At 50.2% G+C, this 23,543-nt stretch overlaps 1 protein-coding gene across 1 annotated transcript in view; it reads left to right on the top strand.

Annotated features, from left to right (window-relative positions):
* MYO18B (myosin XVIIIB) overlaps nucleotides 1-23,543 on the top strand; it is a 241,243-nt gene that overhangs the window by 142,185 nt on the left and 75,515 nt on the right. Inside the window, exons 34-38 of the mRNA XM_028124695.2 lie at nucleotides 15,416-15,529; nucleotides 16,868-16,984; nucleotides 19,240-19,323; nucleotides 20,322-20,459; nucleotides 22,374-22,559. Coding sequence (XP_027980496.1) covers nucleotides 15,416-15,529; nucleotides 16,868-16,984; nucleotides 19,240-19,323; nucleotides 20,322-20,459; nucleotides 22,374-22,559 — 639 coding nt within the window. The remainder of the gene's footprint in view (nucleotides 1-15,415; nucleotides 15,530-16,867; nucleotides 16,985-19,239; nucleotides 19,324-20,321; nucleotides 20,460-22,373; nucleotides 22,560-23,543) is intronic.

Raw genomic sequence — 23,543 nt, 5'->3', positions numbered from 1 at the left:
AGAGCTTCATTCTTCTGGAAGTCCTTCTTCCCCGTCTCTGCATCCGGCTCCTATCAAAGGGAATCCACAACCTTGGCTTTCTGTTGCTGTTGTCATGGAAATCGTTATAAGATTGGGATCGCATGGACCGGAGGTCAGGGCACAGTTGCTTTGGCTGCCAGGACACGTGTCCCGGATGCCGGAGTCAGAGCTAATCAAATAAAGCGGTGATGACATTGGGCATCACTGTGTTTTCTCTCCCAGCGAAGGTATTTGTCCTTTACCTGAAGGCTCGGGGGACAGAGGTGGGGAGAGCATTCGGGAGGGGCCAGGGAGAGGGAGCTAACTTTGCTGCCGTCTGTGCCCTAAGTGCTGGGTCGGACACCGAACAACATCATACATTCCTTCCTTCACTCATTCATGATTCATGAGGCACCTACTGTGTGTCAGGTGATATGCTCCATCTAGGTGTGTAATGGTTAGTCAGACAGGTACCCTCCCTCGTGAAACTTACATCTTTTTTTAAAAAGACTTTATTTATTTATTTGACAGAGAGAGACACAGCGGGAGAGGGAACACAAGCAGGGGGAGCGGGAGAGGGAGAAGCAGGCTTCCCGCAGAGCAGGGAGCCCGATGCGGGGCTCGATCCCAGGACCCTGGGATCATGACCTGAGCCGAAGGCAGATGCTTAACCAACTGAGCCACCCAGGCACCCCGAAACTTATATCTGATGGCAAAGAAGACAAGCAAACAGTGATACAAATAAGTAGAAACATCCCACACCTTAATATGGGTATTAACGAAAATAAACGAGGTTCTGGAATAGGGACTTGCAAGGGATCTCCTGTAGCTTGGGTGGTCAGCTAAACTACCTTGGGAGAAGGAGAAGAAGGCAGGGACCCAAATGTATGGGACCCAAAAGGTTTGGATTTCATTCCAAGGGCCATGCGAAGCCATTGGGAGGTTTCGAACAGAGAGTGACATAATTTGACTGACAATTTAGAGGATCGCTCTTCTGTGTGGAGCATGGCTGGGGAGGGGATGATGATGCCATTAGGAGGCAATGGACCCTTCCAGGCTGGAGGAAATGGTCATCTGGGTTAAGTGGTGAGGATGCTGGCTAGAGGGGACAAACTTGGGGCTGGTTTGAAGGCTATGCGACTTGTGGACGTTCTGGTGGCAACAGTAAGTGCAGTATTTAGCTAATCCTCACCATCACTGCAGGAGGGGGCATTTCTATTTTTGACTCATTTAACCAATAAAGAAACCATCTCTGAGAGGGTGAGTAACTTACCCAAGGGCACCCAGCAATGTATGTCTGAAAGCTGCAGTTGCCAACAGTTCTGCACCTGCGCAACTTGGTTGGTATAATAGGGGTCCTATTAACATTTGGACCTATTACGTTAACATAACACCTACTATGTACCAGGGTTTTCCTTGGTGTCTAGGGATCCCCAAACTTGGCCGTACATCAGATAACTTAAGCAGTGTTTAAAAATCACAGGTTTCGGATCCCACTCCCAGATAGTCTTTTCTCTTTTTCATTAAATCTGGGTTGGCACCCCATATCTACCTTTCTAAACCATCCTACCAGAGGATTCAGATGCTGGTCTTGGGACCAGCAGTTGGGAATCGAGGGCCTCACTTATCTCTCAAAATTCCCTTTCAAGTTCAGTGGCAACATGTCCATTTTGCAGATGAGAAAACTGACAGCGAGTTTATATTAGTGTGACGGATCTTTGTTCTGCAGTTTTAAAATGAATTAAATTTGAGTCCAGCGGACTGGATCTGGCACTTGCCAATCTTGTGACTTTTGGTGTGTGACGTGACCTCCCAGAGACTTTTTCTCAAAGTGGAGAGTTTTCATTCTCCTGCTGGCCCAGCGCTTGTGGGGGGGCTGATGAGATCAGGCCAGCGAGGGTCTTCAGAAACAGTGAACACTCCCAGCAGCCCTTGCAGCTCGCTAACCTCGGTGCTGGAGAACCCAGAGGAAGGTTTCCTCTCTCAGCGCATGGATGAGGGAATTGTCTGAATACCCCTGTTAAAGAACTACTTGCATTCAGCAGATACTGATACGGTCCCCACTCTGGGACGGATTGGAGGCCAGGCTGCGGGGATAAGGAGTAGACCATACGGTCCCTTCCCTCAAGGAGGCTCCCTCCCAGTCTGCAAGAGGCAGACCAAGGAGCAGACTCTTGTCAAGCAGACTGATAAGCTCCTTACTGGGGAGGGGGGAGGGGGAGGCAGCGGTTAGCTAAAGAGGATGCCTGGAAGCTGGTGGCTTCCGCTGTCTCTTTAAAGGTGGAAATGAATTGCTGGTTGGGGGGGGGATGCCGCAGAGCATAAAGGGGTAGAAGCACGTGGAGACAGGGAGTATATGCCTCCTGACAGGGTGTTGCTGGAGTATCAAGGGTGCGGGGGTAAGAGCAGAGAGGGTGATGTTGGTAGTTGAGACTGGAGCTGGCTCAGGAATGGTTTGGTGATGGGGAGCCATGGAGAGTTACAGAGCAGAGATGGGTGTGGTCAGAAGTGCTCCTAAGACATGGCAGGATTCCAGGTCCCAGCTGAAGCCCTGATGTACCCAGTGCCAGGCTAAACCAGCAGCACGGGAGAGTTCCCTTAGACAGAATATCTTCCAGAATCTCTGGATGCTGCCCTTATGGACAGGCATCCTCTCTGCCCCTTGCCCCACCATCTAGAACCCCAAGGGAATTATTTGGCTCTTTCCACCCAGTTTCCCCCCATGGGGAGCCTTGGCTGTATCTCAGATTACACCTGCGGTTGGAGACCCTTGTAATAAAACATGGAATACGCCTAGGGGCAAGGTAGACCCTCTAGGGTCCAAATCCTGCCTCCACAACCTAATCAGCTGTGTGATTTTCAGCAAACCATCCTGCCTTTCGGCCTCGTTTGCCTCATGAAAAAAGGGGCATGATCTCCCCAGTTATGGGGCCGGTAGAAAGAACACTAGGCCACGGACTTGAAAGAATTCTTCAAATTAGAAACTCGAAGACAATGATTTTTAAAACGGAGCGCTCCCCACTAGCTCCCATGTCCCCCGTTACAGGTGTTGGCTGATGGAAGACAGGTTTCTGGACACACAGTTTCACAAGACCTCTCGGAACAGGTAGACAACGCAACGTGTGGGGTCGCTCGGATGACACCTGTTCTTTTTTTTTTTTTAAAGATTTTTATTTATTTATTGAGAGAGAGAATGGTAGAGAGAGAGCATGAGAGGGAAGAAGGTCAGAGGGAGAAGCAGACTCGCTGCTGAGCAGGGAGCCCGACATGGGACTCGATCCCGGGACTCCAAGATCATAACCTGAGCCGAAGGCAGTCGCTTAACCAACTGAGCCACCCAGGCACCCGACACCTGTTCTTTAGGAGCCAATTACTAATTAATTCCCATGGAATGTTTCCACTGGAAACACACTAATCTGGAGACAGAAGCAATCCCAACAACCAAGATCTGTAATTGAGATAATCGCCGTGCATAAATAACACCTGCGAGAAGCAGATACTCGCGCCTGACTCCCAATGGGAACGTGGAGAAGGATGTTTTCTCCAGGGCGGTGGTTGCTTTTTTTTTTCCCCCCTTTCATTTGATTCATGCCTTTGACCTTTGTCTCTTCCCCAAAGGAAATATGGTATTCGATTTTTGTTAAATCAGGCCCCCTCCCCTGCCCAGCTCTTGCATTTACTTACTTCAAGCCAGGGGCCGTGTTCACCCCTTCCTGTGGAGCACAAAGCTGTCACCTAGCCGTCGTACCCCTAAATAGCTCCTCCGTCTGTCCCCTCCCTTCTCCCCCTTATCAGCCAACACCTGGAGCTCTCATTTGGGGGTCTGTCATGTCTGCTGGCCTCTGGCCTTGTCCAAGCCATCTTCCTGCCACCTGATCTTTGGAGAGAGAATTTGGGGGTGGGGAGGGGCAAAGGTAGAGAGAGGATCCCAAGCGGTTTCCACAAACAACCCTGAGATCATGACCTGAGCCAAAATCAAGGGTTGGACGCCCAAACGACTGAGCCACCCAGGTGCCCCTGGAGAGAGAATTTTCAAGATTTATGTACAGTCTTGGCTCTTTGTGGTCAGGATCCACCGGTGGTTTCCCATTGCCCTCAGAATACAGTGCAGGTTCCTCAAGGTGACCTTGACCGATGCAGAGTCTGGCTCCCGTGCTCCTGACACTCCTGACCAGCCGCTAAGGGACAGCTTGGGGTCCCTCACACCTGTTCCACCTTTGCCCAAGCTGTGCCCTCTTGCTTCTGCCATCTGAGACCTCTTGGCCTGCTGAAGATCGAGTTCTCTTCTGAGCTTGGGTTTGGGTATTGTCTCTGGCAGCCGTCTCTGACCCCCGCGGGGACTGGGTGAGGGCCCACTTCCCTTCTCTCACTGTCTCCTGGGTTCAGATCTAGAATAGTACACATCAGTCTCTCACAATCACTGCCTTTGCTTGCCTGAGTCCCCCGTTTACCCTCCAGCTCCTTTAAAGGCAGGGACCAGACTAAGTACAAGTACCCAGAGGCTTGTACAAAGTCACAAAGGCATTAAGAGATGAAGGTGGGAGTTGAACCCACGGCCTTCAATAGCTATGAGTTTAGTACGTGCTACCTCGGACCACGAATGTACCTCCTCTTGGCCCTCTGCCCGCTCTGGGCCCTCACATCCCTCCGGAAAGCCCTGGACGCTCCCGTAGGCTCAGCTTCTGTGTTCCTTCTGGTTGGCCCACTGGGCCTGGTGTGTCGTCTACATGATGAACTCCCAGCCGTGGTAAGGCAACAGCCCAAGCTCCTGCTGCTAGTGCTCGGAAGACCGATAACACTTGCCTCCTCCCCAAGGCCTTTAGACAGGACGTTTGTCACCACGTGTCACCCATACTTCCATGAGACATTGAACATAATGAATCTGCTCTGGAAAGATGACTCTGATGGGAGTCTTGTGTGTGAGTGAGCACCTTTGGAATGCTTCTCTCCAGCCAGGAACCACAAGACAGGTAGCCTGGGTATTTTATTTGAAGAGACTTTTTTCTTTTTTTTTCCTTTTTAAAGATGATGTGGGAGTGAATTGATTCAATATTAGCATAACCTCCCGTCAGCGGAGATAAAAACCGAAGTGTAATTGGGTGAGAACATGGTTATTGAGGGCCTGTTCACCCCACAAATATTGACACCTCCAGTGCTGTTATAAATGAAGTGGGGGATGGCTGGTTTCAGTATAGGCAGGGAGTGATGTCTATACGTCTCTCCAAAAGGACCTGTTACCATTGAGCGCTCTGGAGGGCCAGGCCCTAGAGCAGCCAGCCATCCACCAAGGTGATCATAGTCATCTTAACAAGGAGGATATTGGGGCGCCTGGGTGGCTCAGTCAGTTAGGCATCTGCCTTCGGCTCAGGTCATGATCCCAGGGTCCTGGGATCGAGCCCGGCATCGGGCTCCCTGCTCCACGGGGAGCCTGCTTCTCCCTCTGCCTCTGCCCCTCTCCATGCTCATGCACTCTCTCTCTCTCAAATAATAAATAAAACCTTAAAAACAAAACAAAACAATGAGGATATTGATGGCAAGCAACCATTGTGTACTCTGTACCAGACATGTGGCCAAGCACTTAGATGCCATAACTTAATTTGAGCCCCTCAACCCACTCGAATGTAGTGAACACCGCGTGAGCATGGCCTTTTCTATTTGGGGCCAGGGTGTAGGAGTGGGGCTGCATACCGCAGGTGCTCTGTGGATGAGTAAGGACTCACAGGATGGGCCCTGAATCTCCCTGGGAAGCAGCTAATATTATACTCCTGGTACGTAGGAGGAAGCTCAGCACATAGGAGACTTGCCCAAAGTCACAGGGTTGGGGAGGAACTGGTTTTTTGTTGTTTTTTTTTTTAAATAACGTATTTTGAAAGAATTTCAAACTTAAAGTGGCAAGAATAGTTCAGAGGATCCGTGTTTAGCCTTCATTTAGATTCATCAATCTGTAACATTTCACTGCATTTGCTTTATCATCCTCTCTCCAAATTACCTTTTTCTGAATTATCAGGAAAGGACTTACAAACATGATGCCCTTTTGCTCTAATCAAAATGGGAAATGTCACACTGATAACGTGTTTTCTAATCCGGGGGTCCGTGAACTATGGCCCACAGGCCAAATCCAGCTCAAATCCAATAGCCTGTTTCTTGTTGTCTGTTTTTGGTTCTTGTTTTTGTTTTTTTTTTTTTAATCACAGCCTGAGAGCTCAGAATTGTTCTCATATTTTTAAATGACTACATTTTAAAGTGGTTAGGTAAATATAGTACCTACCTATATATATATATCCTTCATTTTTTTCTCTTGGCCTGCAAAGCCAAAAGTATTTACTCTCTGGTCCTTGAAGAAAAAGTTTGCCGACCCCTGATCTTATCTGCCGATGATGCAGATGTTGCCTATGACCCCAATAATGTTCTTCGTAGCGATTTTTCTCCATGTTCAGGATCCATCCCGGGATGCAAAAGTGCTTGCACTCAGTTTTCGCGATGCTGTAGATCCTCAGTCTCTCTTGCTCTGTATTTTCAGATGCTGACATTTTGGGAGGGTTCAGGCCATTGTGTTTGCTTTTCCATTTGGGGGAACTGGAATTTGAGCCCCTGTCTTTGTTATTCCAGAAACTTTAAATGTTGTGCAGGTCTGAGGGTGTTCCCAGGACATAGGACGTCTGATTTTAAAACCAGAGAAGTCCCAGACAAACGGGGGGGGAGTGGCCCATCGTAGGATCAGCGTTGCTAGCACTGAGTAATTGTGAGAAAGATCAAGGAAGGTGCCCATAGGTTTAGGGGAGAAGGTGATGAGCCAGATACTAGCTTGAGTGCCTTTTCTCGATTATCCGCTCATGTTGCTTCTCAAATGAATTCTTAGCATCCACTTGTTCTGACCTGAGTCTTGCCTTTTTTTTTTTCTCCATTGATGCATACAAGACTTACTGATATTATCTTAGGTAGTAGCTGGTCATCTTCCTTGCTATTTCTGAGACTATGTCATGATTGAGCCATTTTGCTGTTGATGGACACGTAGGTTGTGCCTAGATTTTGGTGATTAGGAATACAGCTACGGTGCACATTTTTTTCCCCTGTGTTATTTTATTTGGGAGGGAAGCGTGCATGTGTGCATCTCTGTAGGGTGTAGACCTAGAAGTGTAGTATCTCTGGGTCAAGGTACACATGTTCTTTAACTGTGGTGGAGGTAGCCACGTGGCTCTGCCAAGTGTCTGTAGACACTTTTACTCCAGCCAGCAGGATATGCGGCCCACCGGTGTCCCATTCCAGGCAGCCCCTGGGTTTGTTCGTTATTCACATCTTAGCCATTCTGCAGGAGGAGGCGTCTTGAGGTTCCGTTTTTGCCTCTCCCTGACGAGTGAAGAGGTGGGTCACCTTTTCAAAGGAGATGGGCCATTTGGAGAGCTACTTCTGCCTGATGAAGCCGTATGTTCGTCTTTCAAACTGTTGGCTATTTTTCTTAGTGATTTGTAGGCTCTTCTGGGTGTAAGCTCTTTGCTAGTTATGTATCTTGCAAATACTTTGTCTTGCTTTGGGGACAAACTTTGGGGTATACTGCTGCCTTCTCTTAGCTGTGTCATTTTATGAACAGAAGCTCTTAAGAGTAAGGTAACCCACTTGGTCAGTCTCAGTTAGATATCTTGGAATCCAAATTTAAAATCACTTGGTCAAGCTGAGGGTGTTCTGGTTAGCTGCGTGTTCTGGTTAAGCGAGCGTGGTGGCGCAGGATGGCAAGAAGCTCAGCCCCCCTAGTGGGGGCTCAACCCTAAACTCAAGATCCAGCCCCTGGAGGTTTGCTGAATAAGTCTGTGGTCACTCTCCCTAGCTGCTTCATTTCCTCTGCCAGGGGAGGGTCTGCCCACGTGGCCTGCCCCTTGTCCTTCCTGTGGAGCTGGCTGTCTGGACACTGGCCAGTGTCTGGGTCCAAGACCTGTGCTCGGGAGGAGCCGGGGAGTGACCAGGCAGCGGGTGGCTTCCCCTCCAAGGGGGTGTTCGGGGCTGGCTCAGGCAGCATGGGCTGCAGACTTAGGCAGCCCCGCCGACCAGGACATGTTAGTGATGCGCTGAGCTGACCCTTTTCCCCTGGATCTCTCAGTGTATGTGCATGGAGCCTTTACCATGTGAGGACCCAGAGCAAGCCCCAGGTGGCCTCTGGGCGCCTGCCGTCTAGCAAGAAGACAGACAGGGAGGCACTCAGACACTGTGCAATTTAGGGGAGCCATGGGGCACTGGGGCAACGGGGTGTTGGAAATATGATAAAAATGGGGGCGTGGTAGAATGGGAACGGGGAGGGTGTTTTATGTGTATTTTATCCTGCTTTTCCAAGGTTTGTTTTTGTTTGCTTGTTTGTTTTTCTTTCTCTCTTTGGAGAACTTCAGTATACTCCAAATCCACTGCCACCAGAGGTGAAGTCAGGAAGGAAATCCTTAAAGTCTGTTCAGTCACGTAGTACCTGAGCAATCTTGAGATTCTATAACACAAAATTAGGAAGGACTCTTTTTAAATTGCATTTTTATTGAAGTATAGTTGACATACAATATTAGTATATTATGTTAGTACATACGTTGGTATCCTATGTTAGTTTCAGGTGTATAACCTAGCAATTCGACAATTACGGGCATCGCGAAAGGCTCACTATAGTAAGTGTAGTTACCTTCTGTCCCTGAGGAAGGACTCTTAAACCCTCAAAGAAAGAGACTGAAAACAAGTAAAAGGAGGTCTGTTTTACTCAGCAGGTGGGAAGCCCATGCCACAGGACTTACAAGAAAAAGCGGTGGATTTAAAATTCAGTTCAGGTCCTGGCCCCATTCACCACTTAGAAGCTGTGTGATCTTGACAAGTTCACTAACCTCTCTGAGCCTCAATTTCTTCATCGATAAAACGGTGATGAAAGTACCTATGTCACAGAGTTGTTACGCGTTGTAAGTAACATATTCATGGCAAGCATCCAGAGAGTGGTTACGATTATCCCGCTACTAATAATGATTATTTTTACTCTGAAGAAGATGGAAACAGTAAATACTCAGAAAGCATTTCGATGCATCAATAAATAATGATCCTCTAGCACAATGTAAGGAAAACGATGGAATGTTTTAATAGATGCTCAGATGGTTTGATCAAGGACACAGAGAGTAACCGCCAGACAGTCTTAGGAAATTTCCCCTTGAGGTCACTGTCATCAGACTTCTGAGCCGGACAGACCATTGGTGGACCTGGCCTGACATTTTTAATATGTTTGCATTTAATAAATTTGTTCGATATCAGGACCCTCTATAGTTTGAGATGCTGATAATTCCCTTCAGGGAAGGCCTTCCTACTGAAGGTTAATTCTTCTGAGTGCCCTGATGGGATGTCAAGGCCTGGAATGTGTTGAGATTAGCCCGCCAATGACACCATTTCTTAGAATGCTTCCCCATGGCATTTGTGATGAAGGGTCCTTAAATCCTCCGCATTGTTCAGCCAGATCCAGAAATCAGGGTTCTAATCATTCCACTGAAATACCAGCATTTCCCCTCTCCCTGCCTCATTCCATATGTCTAGCCCACTCATCTAGTAGCTTAGTAAGTCCAAAGCAAACATTTTCGCCAGGTATTTAAAGCAGGCAGATGGCTTTGCATGGGAAAGTAATGCTATTCATCGGGTTGTAGTTGATGTCTATGTGATGGGAATCTCAATTGCCCTCCCGGGGAAAGAACGGAGGGGGATGTTGCAGAGAGAATGAACTCAGCAGGAGGGAAAGACTTGTGTGCAGAGTGGGCTGTGTGGGGGCCCAGGAAGAGCAAGGGCTCGGAGTCCCATTGGCTTGAGTCTGACCCCGGGGCAAGTCCCTTCCCCTGCCCGGCATACAGTCTCCTCTTTTGTACCATGACATGGGTTGATTCCTGCCGTGCAGGGTTGCTGTGGGCCACAGTGATTATGAACGTTGAGTGGCCCTCACAGTGCCTCATAGAGTCGGTGTGGGAGAACTCTCATTCCCTCCTCTTTTTGCCATTGAACAGTCAGGAAGGGGCAATATTTATACCCCTATGGGGAGGGATCCATACACAGAATAGATAAAGAATGAATGATTGTGATTCTACTGCAGGATTTTGGATGGAGCTACGTTGATCCAACATCGTTGGCAGGATAGGAACAACGAACACTATCACCCGTGGTTTTGAGTGTTTACCCTGTGGCTGACATTGTGCATGTCCTATCTCCTCTAACTTGTTCACTCATTCTGTATCTGGCTCCTGGCCACGCAGTTCCAACTGGCTCAAGCAGGGAAAGGGAAGCTATTGGCCAAAATATCTGAAAAGTTACGAGGCGAAAACTGCCTTCAGGCTTGGCTGGATCTAGGTGCTCCAACCATGTCATCAAGAATGTGTTTCCTGCCTTAGCACCTTTGGTGTCGCCTTCTAGTCTAGGCAGTCTTTTCTTTCTTGCTAGGAAGAGGGCCACCAGACACTCTAAGCTCATCCTGCAACACAAAGAACAAACTTTGTTTCTGTAGTCCTAGCAAAATTCCTGGCATCAGCCATGCTGTTATCCCACCACGAAGCCCTCTGGCCAACAGGAAGTGGTACTCTGATTGGCTAGGTGGAGTCACATGCCCTTCTCAAAGCTTAATAGTTGTGTGTGGGGGGGGGTCAGCTCCGTCAGAAGCATGTGGACATTTGGGGGATGGACTTTTTTTGCGGGGAAGATGGGGTGCCACTATCAAAAGAAGGGAGAGTCAATGCTGTGCAGACACATCACAAAATTTCCCGTATAAAGCATCTGCCATGAGCACCCCTGCTCTAAAATGCAGCGTAATGGCTCGGAGTGGGATTCATATCCCAGGTGTGTCGTTTAGTACTTGTGAGACCCTCAGTAAGTCACTCGACCTCTCTATCCTCAGCACCATGTCAGGCCTGGAAATAGATAGAAATCACCAGAGACCTATCCCCCTAACCCTCTCCACCCTGTGTCTTGGAGGTCCAACAAGGACCCCGCGAATGCTCATCCATGCGGATGGATGGTGACTTGGAGCCAAAAGACGTGAGGCGTCCCCTGTGCCCCTCCCCGGGATCCTCATGGCCACACTGGCTATGGGGAAGGGAGAGCAGACCCCGATAACCCTTCCCAAGGGGGGGTCCCTGCTGCCTTGTTCCCTTCTGCTCTCTGACTGCCCCGCTTGGAGCCCCCCCGCCCGGAAGGGAAGGCGTTTGTGGAGAGGTGGTGGGCCGGGTCACTCCCCTGAAGGGTCTGATCTCAGCCCCCGCATGACGTGCCACCTGACTTCATAAAATTGTCACTCAAACAGCCCCCATATGGAAATAACGTGCGGTGAGTTATTCTTAACGGAGGGTCATCCATAATGGAAAATCAGTCCGAGATGGCCCTATATTTCTTCCCACTCCCTAAAGTGTAATAAATTGAAATTTTTAAAGCTCGGCATTTAGATGGCTTGTCAGCAGCAGCCCAGAGCCTGCCCCGTGGAAACCTGGGGCTGTGGTGGGAGGGAGAGTCGGGTGGGGGGGTGGTGGTTCTGGCCTTGCCTGACCAGATCCTACTGGCCTGTGAGCCTCTGGGGTTGGCACCCTCCCCCTCCCACCCCAGTCTGCCAGGAAGCCTGGAACTCCTCCTCGAGATGGTGGGAGCCGAGACCCTGCCTCATCCCGGCGGTAGGAGGTTGACGGCTCGTCCGGCTGCCATTTCCTTTCATTCTCCTGACCTCTACAGTGGGGTTAATCCCCCCCTTCTTTAGGCCGTTAAGGGAAGGAAAGGGACAAACAGCATTGACAACCACCATTACTTTTCTAGGGTTTTCTCAGTGCCAGGCATGGTGCTGAGCACTGTCCTGATGCCACTCACACACTATGCAGGATCACATAGATCCTATGGTGGTGACGCTCCCCCATTTTACAGGCGAGGATACCGAGGTGTGAGGTTAAGAGACCTGCTGAGAGAGGCCGATCCTCCAGGTCTGGCTCCATGCCCAGGCTCTGACCCCTACACGTGGTGGGATTTGGCACTCGGCAAGTGTCAGTAAGTGTTGGTTTCTGCACCAGCCTCGTCCCTCGGGGATGAACTTGTTTATCGGGGATGATGCATGTGTCCTTGGCGCCACCACATTGATTCATTGATTCAGCCTCCGAGTTCTGTCCATTGTCTCCGAATGCTCCACCTCACATTCTGCAGCCCCCAGCCTGGTCCCGGACCTCAGGACGCTTCCGCAGGGGGCTCCCGTGATAGCACCAAGCCACTGAGCTAACCATTCACTCTGCAACTGAGCTTTCTCTTTATTGTAATCCGTCCTCCCCGTGTGGTCCAGACTTTCCAGAGAGTGGCTTTCCAGGAGGGGCAGTGGAGCCCAGCAGGAAAGAGCCTAGACTCTGGAGTTGGACCAGCCAGGCTTCTCCGCGGACCAGCTGCGTGACTGTGGGCAAGTCCTTTCCCCTCTGTGAGCCCCGGTGTCCTCCTATATCAGATGGTCCTAAAGGTGATGCCCTGCTCCCAAAAGGTCTTGTGGGGCTTTTATGAAGCAAGACGGAGAGAGCACAATGTCCTGGAAATGGTCCCCAAATGACAGTAGCAGGTGCAACTGTTAATGCCAAGACCCATCAGGGCCAAGATACTCCTGCCCCTAACCCAGAAGGAGCTAAGAATAAACACCAACAGCCATGTCCATCTCTGCCCGGGGATGAATCATCCCGCTCTCTGCTCGCTCCAGGGAAATTGAGGAAAGGGAGGAGCATTTCTTAATCATGCATCTTATACCACCTGGAAAACGGAGATACAAACAGAGACTTCTCGCCCCGGGGAGGCTCTGAGGACCAGGGCATCATGCTGCCAAAACCCTCAGCCCACAGAGGAGCTCGGCAGATGGGAAGTGCTGTCCTCCTATTTGGCGCCGCGCTGTTCAGTTCCTGACAGGGCTCTTGCTTGCCTCTTGACCATGGGCTCTCAGCTTGGCCTGGCAGCGGGGGACTGTAAGATGCCTCCTTCCCACTGTTGGTTACCTGGCCTCACCCCCCACGGTGGCCCACCTGCTCCTGCCCACCAAACGTTTTCTTCTTGGCACGCCACGCGGTGTGTCCTCACGGGCTGCCGCATTTCCATGGCTGTCCCCTAAAGCCCATCCTCCCCACAGCAGCCAGGGGTAGGTCATTCTACTCTCCTCCTCGTCCTCCTCCACCAGTGGTTTCCCTACAGACTGAAAATGAGGTTGCACTTTGCTCACTAGCCTCACTAATGTGCTCCCCCACCGCATCCACTCCTTTAACATCTTCCCCCGCTTCCCCTCCCTGTCCAGCTGTCCAGCCACACTGGCTACCTTTCTGTCCCTCAGCACCACTTTCACTTTTGTTCTTGTTCCTGCCTCAGGACCTTTGCACCAGCTGCTGCCTCCACTCAGGGCACTGTTTCTTCCTCCTCAATCTGTACCTGGCCGTCTCCTTGCATCTTTCTGGTCTTAGCTTAAATGTCTCTCCTTAGTGAGGCCTCTACCTGCAGGGAGTCCTCCTTGCCACCTCCCTGCCTTGCCAGAGGCCCTGGGGTCACCAGCGGGAAGATAAGACTGTGCCTGACTTCTCATTCGCCCTGTCCATGATGCTCCCCCAGCTCCGCAGCACTCTCAGTGTGTCTCAGCCCCCACACCGAGGGAATGGACTGAGATCGCTGCAGGAATACATTGTTCTTGGGGGCTTGGAAAATGGGGCGGGGGAGAGGGGTTTGTGGATCGTGGGTGGCCGTGGCAGTGAAGTGGGGCTGGAACAAGAGGTTAGTGTGAGAAAGCTGTGGGAGGAGGCTAGGGCCTCGATTTCCCCATGTGTAAAATGGGGATATTAGCAGCTCTCGAAGATGAGGATTACAGATCAAAATGAAAGCAGCACCTTTCCCTCGGCACTTTACAGGAGATATTTGAATCGGTGGTAACCCCCTTTCTCCCCACCTTCCATTGTCATTATTATTACTCTAACATCTGGGCTGAGCTCCTGATATTCTGCGGAAGAGGTTCTCTGCCCAGTTTGGAAGGAGATGAAAATGATCCCAAGGTAGGCTCTACCCACAGAGCACCGCCCCCCCCCGCCACCTTGGCCAGTTGTTCTGGGGTGGCCTCCACCTTAGCTCAATTATTTTCTTTTTATAGATCAATGGGGCCCCTCACTTGCTTGGTGGCCTCAGGCACCAGAGATTGTATGCGTGTCATTTCACGGGGACTCTAGCTTGCTTTTTTTCTTTTTTTTTTTTTTTTCCTGTCTGGAAGCACCAACCTTACTATTATTAACTGTTCTGGAGGGGCAGTGGCCTGACAGTGAGAAGGTCTGCTAGTCTGGACAATACAAGGGGCTGTCTTCCCTCCTTGCAGCTGTGTGACTTCAGGCAAGGCACTGTCCCTCTCTGAGCCCTGAGCGTTTTCCTTAGGTGATTTCTGAGGCTGTTTTCTGCTCAGAGATTCTAGGGTTTGGAAATCAAGGGGAAACTGCCAATTGCAGAATGGATTTAGGGATTGTGCCTGGATGTGGTTTTCTCCAGCAGGGAATGTCTGTCTTCTGGGGCCATGTAGGTACTTGGACCTATTAGATGGCCCACTTTGCTAAGATAGGAGGCCTGCTGTGTGCAGGTGGGTGAATGGTTGAGAAAGAAATCAGTGAGAAAGAGAAACTTTGTTTAGGTCGGTGACTCTTAATCTTCCAGAAAATACTCACATGGCAGATAGTTTACATACCATTTAAAGGGCGTTTACAACCCTGAAACCTGGTGAAGAAATGCCTATATGGGGGCATTTGTGTGGCTCAGTCTGACTTTGGCTCACATCATGATCTCAGGGTCCTGGGATCGAGCCCAGCGTCGGGCTCCCTGCTCCCCGTTCCCTGCTCAGATGGGAGTCTATTTGTCCCTCTTTCTCTCCCTCTGTTCCTCCCCCAGCTTGTGCTCTCTCTCTCTCTCAAATAAATAAAATCTTTTTTAAAAATAAATAAAAAATAAAAGCAACGTCTACTAGGCGAGTTCCCACTGACTTTCAAGCACCTCCTCCAGGAAGCCTTCCCTGACTTCATCCTGTGTTCCCAGTGGCTCCATGCCTTTCTTCTTGTGCTGCTCAAGGAGGCCCTCCCATGGGGGGCCAGGGGCCAGGCTGACTGTTCCCTGCATGCACTAAGTGGGTGTCAGCAAATATTTGCTGAGCAGAGCTGGGGCCTAGCTCCTGGCACCGAAGCAGACTAGTCTTATTTCATGGGACAGTGCCTGTTCAATTTTGAGTAGCTCACAACCTGGCCGCCTCAGATGCAGACACAGCCACTTCCCCTCGTTGTGGGTTGATGAATAGTTGCGAAGACATGGGAATCGTCTGTAAATTATTCTGCCACCCGAGAGGGGCTGAGCCAGAGGGGAAGGGCATTCAAGGAGGCCGCCTCACGAGGCTCTTCTCTTCTCATCCTCCTGCCTGGTGCAGCTGGAGCAGAGCGAAGCCAAGTGTGAGGATGCTTTGAAGACGCAGAAGGCACTGACCGCGGACCTGGAGAACATGCACAGCGAGCTAGAGAACATGACCCGGAGCAAGAGCCTGGTACCTGTCCCTTCCTGGAGCTGTGGGGCCCCGGGCCAGCGCAGGGCTCTGGGGACTAACGCAGGCCCACTCTGTGCTCAGCACTGTAAGAGGGAAAAAGGGCACTTATTGGGGACTTCCTGGGTCAATACTCTGAGAGCACAGACATCCTCCTATGAGCTGAGCATTATAAAGGTATAAGGGCATACGTGAGGGCCAACTATGTGTTCACCTCTGCAAAGGTAGACCTAATGTGTGCTCAGCACTGTGGGGATGCATTCAATAGGGGCCTATTGTTTGCTCAGCACCCTACCTGCGAACGAAAATGTCTATAGTGTGCCCACAGTGTGCTCACTGCTGTAAGTGGTCCCCAGGCACCTGTTGTAGTCCTATTGTGTGCTCACCACCATAACAGGGGACTTGGTCATTATAATTGGGCTAGTATATGTTCGTTCTTACAAGTGGAGACAAGGGTGTCCCTCATGGGCCCACTTAGACTCACTCCTATAAGGGACGCAGCCATCTATTATGAACCTACTATGTGCTCACCACTGAATGGGGGGAAATGAACATATATTATGAATCTTATATATTGGTGAAAATTGGGTGTGTGTTTCTAAGTCACCTGTCTGTGCATACAAGGTGGGCTTAAATTTTTACTCCACATGTGAAATCCTAAAGTTTAGGTATAGGCATGGACTTACAGGGAAACGCTTGTCTCAAGATCCCTATTGGACCTTTTGTTCCAGATTTTGTTGGCACCAGATTAAGAGGAACTTGCCGACAAATATTCACATGTGCGCGCTCACGTGCGCGCGCGCACACACACACACACACACACACACACACACACAAGAATGCACATACTCACCTACAAAATCACCAGACACACAAATAAATGCCCTCCTAGGTAAAATATGCATCTAATTTTGTCCATCCACCCAAGACATATTTACTGAGCACCTGCCGTATGCAGGCTTCGTACTGGGGATATATCTGTGCATAGAACACAATCCCAGTTCTCAGGGAGATTCCGGGGGTTTGTACTCACGCGCGTGTCCCAGGCACATTTCAAATGAACATGAAATGTGAGCCCATGTGGGGGCTTACACAAACATCTGTCCATTCACATGCACACAGGCTGCATTCACACAGCCACATGTGTGCTCTGAAACACACACACACACACACACACACACCATGCTCTGATACACCTGTGACCTCCTTTCAGGTACATGGTCACTCATCTGACACACACACAGGTGAGCCCCTCCCCCCACTTTGCTCTTCATGAGGACCCTGCTGTCCCCCTCCCACCCACCCTTCCGCCCCTCCCACCCTTGTCCTGCCTCCCGCCAGGTGGACGAGCAGCTGTACCGGCTACAGTTTGAGAGAGCAGATCTGCTGAAGCGCATCGACGAGGACCAGGATGACCTGAACGACCTCATGCAGAAGCACAAGGACCTCATTGCTCAGGTAGTGATGGAGAGGGGAAGAAGGCATGGCAGCCTGGGGCCGGGCAGGTGGGGGATGTTGAGAAGGGGTTGGGCCGCTCTCTGGTCTTAGGACCTGGGAGGGATAAATGCCACAGTGATAGATAGGAATGGTGAAATTTCGTGTCCGAACGGAGGAGGGTGTCACCTTCAGATGGGTGTGCATTCCTGGAAGACATCTCCACCAGGAAAAATTTTTACTTATGTATGCATATATATCTACACGTCCATCCTCCCATATACCCTTCTAACTACCCATCAAAATATTCATCCGTCCACCACTCATTTGCTTATCTGTCCACCCATTCACCTGTCCTCATTTTTATCCACCCATCCACCCACCTACCTAGCCACTCACCTACCCATCCATCCTTCCGCCCACTTACCCGTTCATCCATCCCTCCTTCCGTCTATCTATCTGCCTCTCCATACCTCTATGTCTATATCCATTCATTTATTTAATATTAACTGTGCCTCCACCATGCGTTAGGGACTGTGTGAAATGCCAAGGATCCTGGGTTGAGAAAAGCACATCCCATCCCTGCGTTCACGTGCTGAGCACGGTTTCATGGGCTGAGCAGACCTTCTCACATAATCACCCAGAACAGAGGGGGTGCTTGCAAAATGAGCTTAGAGTCCAGAGAGGAAATGAACACGGTTCTGTGAATCTTGACCTAGGTTGGAGGTCAGGGAGGGCTTCCCTGGGGAGGTGGCTCTCAGAAGGAGATCTGAATGAGGAACAGGAGTTAATTAGGTTGGGTGGAATAGTGACGGTTGCAGGAAATGTTCCAGGCCGATGGAACAGCATGTGCAAAGGGCCTAAGGTGGCACATTTGAGAAGCTGGAAGGAGGCCAGTGACGGGAGCATGGCCCAAGATGAACTCAGCGAGGCCAGCAGAGCAGGGCCAGATCAGGGGCTCATTGGCTGAGAGGAGTTTGGATTTTATTTTACATGTGATGGGAATTATTGGCAAGTTTTTTAGGGGTCAGAGCAGGAGGGAGACGGTCAGCCGGCTTGTTTCGGGGAGGTAGAGCAGACATGGGTGGGCAGACAGACCCAGGAGGCATGGTGGTAAGATGGGATGCAACAGAGGCTTTGGGGTAGAATGGGCAGATGAGTGATAGGATCCCTGGCAGGTTTCTGATAACGGGGGAGAGCAGCTCCCTCCAGGAGTAAGGAGCATCTTCCCCACGTTATACCCCATAGGGGACCCATGGTACATTGCCTGCCAGACTTCAAATGCATCTTACCGAGATGAGGTCTGATGGAATTTCTGCCAAACAAGGAATAATGATAACAGAAAAAACCAACTATTAGCCTGAGTGGCTCAGTCGTTAGGCGTCTGCCTTTGGCTCAGGTCACGGTCCCAGGGTCTGGGGATCGAGCCCCACGTCGGGCTTCCTGCTTGGCAGAAGGCCTGCTTCTCCGTCTCCCACTCCCTCTGCTTGTGTTCCCTCTCTCACTGTGTCTCTCTCCATCAAATAAATAAATAAAATCTAAAAAAAAAAATAACCAACTATGTCCTCGACATTAAAACAGCCACCAGAGAAATAGCCCATGCCATCTTCTGCCTTTGTGACTCACACTTATTTTGGGTCAAAGGGAAATTTCTGCATTTGATCAATTACAAAAACAGTATACTCATATATGTGTTATAAATAATTTAAACAATAAAGACATGTGGAAAATAGAAAGTGAAGGGCCCTCCCACCCCCTGGAATTCCTGTCTTCCAAGATAACCACACTTAACAGTTTGGTTCTACTTTTTTTAAGGACATTTATAGTCTCCACTGCCTCATTTCATCTCTAAACAAACTCTGTGTAGAGGAGCTAAGCAGAGACTCTCAGCCCATTTTACAGATGGGGATACTGAAGGATCTTGGATACAGTATCCAAGTCTAGAATCCCAGTCACCTGACACTTGGGACTTCTCTTCCCTCCGAATCTGACCCTGGTGCTGTGGCCAGCCCATTTCTGTCTGGGCTCTCAAGAGTGTCTGATAGTGTGCTGGGCGGTTGACCAAAGCCATGGGCTTATATAACTGGAGTGACTCAGCAGACACGGAGATGGACGATGTGGGGAGGATGTGAGCAGTAACTGTTTGGAACGAGCTCTTGTCACGGAGGCTCTGAGAGTCTTAGACATCTGGGGGTGGGGGTGGGGAGAAGGGCTTGCCATCGGTAGTTTCCCAGCAAAGTCTCAAGGTGACTTTTTTTTTTTTTTTTTGGTCTCACTAGTCTGCTACTGACATTGGGCAGATCCAAGAACTGCAGCTACAGCTGGAGGAAGCCAAGAAGGAGAAGCACAAACTTCAAGAACAAGTATGTGCTCAGAGCTGCCCTCGTGGCAGGGAGGAAGAGAAGGGGTCTCTCTGGGACCTCCCCATTTGGATCCTGGAAAACTGTCCCCCATCCATCCATCCATCCGTCCATCACTCAACTTCACTTGTGCACCAAATGAATTGAGAACAATCCCAGCAGACACACGCACACACACACACACACACACACACACACACATACACAGACTCCTGCTCTTGCTAGTTCAGCCTCTACGCATGCCCTGCGCAGCAAAACTCATCAGCCATTCCATGCAAGATTTTCCTCCTCTGAGAAATGTTTCCAAGGAGAAACGGATGGTCGGGGCGAGACAGGATCCTCGTCTTTTGTGAAATCTTCCTTTGAAGCCATGGTTCTTCCCAACACCCCTGGATTTCACCCATTAGCTAGAGGGTTGCTCTTATCCATGCAATTCTCAAAGCCCTTCTAGAACTGTTGCGTGTGCCTGCTTAGGGTTTCTGCCTACGTGACAGTGCCTGGAGCAAATGTCCATAGGCGTAACACCAATAGCACAAAAATAATAGCAGCATGGGGCCTCTGCTGGGTACTTAACTATATACCAGGTACTAATTGCCGTCAATCCTCACACACACACAAATGAAAGAATGAGCTCAAGGAGGGGAACTGGCCTGCCCAGGTGCCTCCTGCTGGAAAGTGGCAGCGCCTGGCCTTGAACTCTGATGCATGTGCTTGGCTCCCAAGCCCACTCTTGGTTGCGTCCTGGGAAGCCAAAGCTTGCTGATTGAAAGTCTTATGATTGGATGCTGAAGACACACAGGAAACATCACCTCCAGCCTCTGCGACCCAGGGGCAGGGGCTGGTGGGAGGGTACCGGCAGTTTGTGCTTGTCCCTTGAACGTGTACCACCAGAGCCAGGAAGGAGGCGGTGTGGATGGGCCCGGGGCTGAGTCCCGCATGTGTCTCGATGCTGGGACTCAGGACCAGCAGGTGGCCAATGGACGTCTCGGGTTCGCCCCCAGCTGCAGGTGGCTCAGATGCGCATCGAGTACCTGGAGCAGTCCACCGTGGACCGAGCCATTGTCAGCAGGCAGGAGGCAGTCATCTGTGACCTGGAGAACAAGGCGGAGTTCCAGAAAGTGCAGATTAAGAGATTTGAGGTATTTGTGGACATGTAATTATTATTCAGGCCGAGAGCAGTGGGGCTTTTGTGTAAGCCCTGTCCGTCCTCCGACCATCCCTCCATCCTCTCGTGCCTTTCTCTGGATCCGTATTCCTCCTCCATCTCCCATCCGTGTTGCTCCTCTCTGCTCCCTACTTTCTGCCTGCCTTCAACCGCAAGGTCTCATAGGTACCTATCCGTCCAGCCTACCCACCTCCACCCCCCTCCGTCCATCATCCCCCTTCTCTCTCTTCTTCCTTCCTTTCTCCAGTTTCTTCTCTTCCTCTGATCTTTCCCTTTCTTCAGACCTTGACTCTTCTGTCTGTCCACCTTTTTATCCACTGATCCTGTTCTGCCCATCTCCATCCACCCACTCATGCACTTACACACGTGACACTCGCTTTGAGCAGAAATCCATTTTGCACTAGGTGTGCACCAGGCTCTGGTTTAGGCACATGGGAGGCAGATGTACAAAAAAGCAGATTCTGCTTTCCAGAAACATAGAGTTTTGTAGGACATGTGGGTGCAATATGTACTTGAAGACCCATAATACGGAGAGAGGCCTGGGAGGTTTGGGAGATGGTGTTCTTTTCAAGCTGGGGAATAAGGGAGGCTTCCAGGAGAAGGTGGCATTACTGCTGGACCTTGAGAAGGGCAGGTAAGACATAGATGGGCTGCGGCAGGGTTCAATGATTACATTCACCTTTAGCTCTGCGGGCCAGTGACACGAGCCACCGCCCAGTGGGCGTCACCACTGTCAAAGCTGTTTCTCATCAGCCACTCCCCTGTAAGTTCATAAAATAAAATTACGATAAAAAAAAAAACTTTCAGTGGCAGATTCTATGACCACATTCACTTCCCCTCTCTGCCATCATGATTTGAATTTCATAGAATCCCAGGTCCTTGAGATGAGGTGCCTTGGGGACACCGTTTGAGAACTGCTTTTCTTCCTTTTAACCCCCCTGCTGCCCTTTGAAATTGTTGCTAAACTCTGTTTGAAAGGCAAAGGGCAATTGAATAAAGCTTTTCTTTTAGACCATTATTCAGTCTCTGATCTGGAGAGGGGCTCCGCGTCCGCGTCCGTCATGAGCAAGGGCCTAAAATATTCATGCAGGCTCGGGTTTAGGTCAACACTCAAGTATTCGCCTATCAGAATCGATTGGCTCCGGCTTTGTCGGCCAACTAATGAATTCTGCAGAGCAGCGTTTGGGTTTGTTTTCTGTAGCAATGGTGATGCCCACAGTTTCTTCCTCTCTACTGTTTTATTGGGTCCTCTTGGCTTCTCCCCCGCTAGAAAAGGGAAAATGCCATAAAGCATTAGACCTGAGGCTCATTCATGGAAGATTTTCTGATCAAACCTCCCTGTTTTACAAATCGGGAACCCAAAACCCATACTGGGGAAGGGGTTTTGATTTCCCAACGTGGTGTGCTCCCCACTGCACAGCTTCATAGAACGATGAGGGCTGCTATAAATATTAATAATTCCTAACCCTTGTCTGGAATGTTCGATGTGCCAGGCACTGGGCTCAGCCTTCTGCGGAACTTAACGTTTTCAATTCTGACAGCATCCCTGGGACATAAATACTATCATCATCCCTGTCTCTCAGAGAGGTTAAATAACCTACCCAAGGGCACACAGCCAGAAAGAGATAGTGGTGAGGATTGAACCTAGAGTGTATTCAAAAGCCAGGGTGTTCGTCCATATGCTAGGCTGCCTCTCGGTATAGCAGCTATCATTGGCTAGGTTTCTAAAGTAAATTCATTTCTGTATCAGAAATCAGGATCATCATCCTGATGACCTTCTACAAATGCACAGAGACTCAGCACAGGATTTCCCTCCCCAGAGCCCCCTGTCTCTTGGCCCTGGCCTCTAATAACAAGATGGATGTGTGCCCTCCGCTCCCGACTCCAGGTCCTGGTGATCCGGCTTCGGGACAGCCTGATCAAGATGGGCGAGGAGCTCACTCAGGCGGCCAAGTCCGAGTCCCAGCAACGGGAGAGCAGTGAGTATTACCAGCGGCGCCTGCAGGAGCTGAAGGCAGACATGGAAGAGCTGGTGCAACGCGAGGCGGAGGCCAGCCGCAGGTGCATGGAGCTGGTGAGTGCTGTCCCCAACGCTGGCTCTCATCTGATGGAGGATTTCGGGTGCAGGAGTGCCCTCCTGCTTTCTGAATGGGAGCCTCCTCCAGGGCTGCTCTCTGGGGGCCTTTGGGAAGCAGGGAGACACCAGAAGGGGATGGGCAGAGAAACTATGCTGCCATTGGCTACGGACTCCGGGGGCGGGCCTGAAGTGGACCAATGGCATTCACAGCGGCCGGATGTCCACCCAGCATGTGTGCATTTCAGAATCCAGAATTTCTTTTCCTGCCTCACACATTCCACTCCAAGGGCAGGACAGCCTCGTGGGAAGAGGAAGGAACCAACATCGATTAAATGTCCACCTTGCATGGAGGCTTACCATCCATATCATAAAATCCTCCTAAGGACCCTGTAAAGTCAGAATATTATCCCCGTTTTTCAGATGTGGAAACTGAGGCAGGGGGCCATCAACATGCCAAATCGAGGCTCGGAATGGTACATTCACTTGCCCAAGGCTACACACTAGGAAGAATTTACACCCAGGCCCGTCCAACACTGTAGTCTGTGCTTTTATTGACTAAAGCATGCTTTGCTCCCGCTGTGGTCCAAGCAACACTTAAAAATCTCTTTCCCATCAGGATGGGGAAAAAAAGAAAGTATAATAATAAAAACATAAAAATCCATAAAATGTAGAGTTTGGCATTTTACTAAATTTCATAGGGAAGAAAAAAGGGAGAAAAGATAAAAATGTGTTTCCTGTCCAGCGGGAAGTTCTCTCCCGTCATGCACTGTGTTTTTCTGAGCAGAGTTTCCTGTAGGAATCACAGGGCCTCTGAGAGAGCTGGCTCCGCCTTTCCCCCCGTGAGGTCCGATATCCCTAAGACTCCGGGTTTCTGCTTCTGGGACCTGGGAGACATCTGGCACCCCCTTTGCCCAGCACCAGAGAGCCTTCCCTGAGACAACCAAGCACCTGCCAAGACTTAGCCAGGAGGTCCCTAAATCA

Source organism: Eumetopias jubatus, unplaced genomic scaffold (genome assembly GCF_037043125.1).
Source record: "Eumetopias jubatus isolate StellerSeaLion01/CBP00866 unplaced genomic scaffold, mEumJub1_p1.0 scaffold_16, whole genome shotgun sequence".
In the NCBI taxonomy this organism is placed as follows: domain Eukaryota; kingdom Metazoa; phylum Chordata; class Mammalia; order Carnivora; family Otariidae; genus Eumetopias; species Eumetopias jubatus.
The sequence above is the reverse complement of the archived record's forward strand: the minus strand, read 5'-3'. Positions and strand labels throughout refer to the sequence as shown.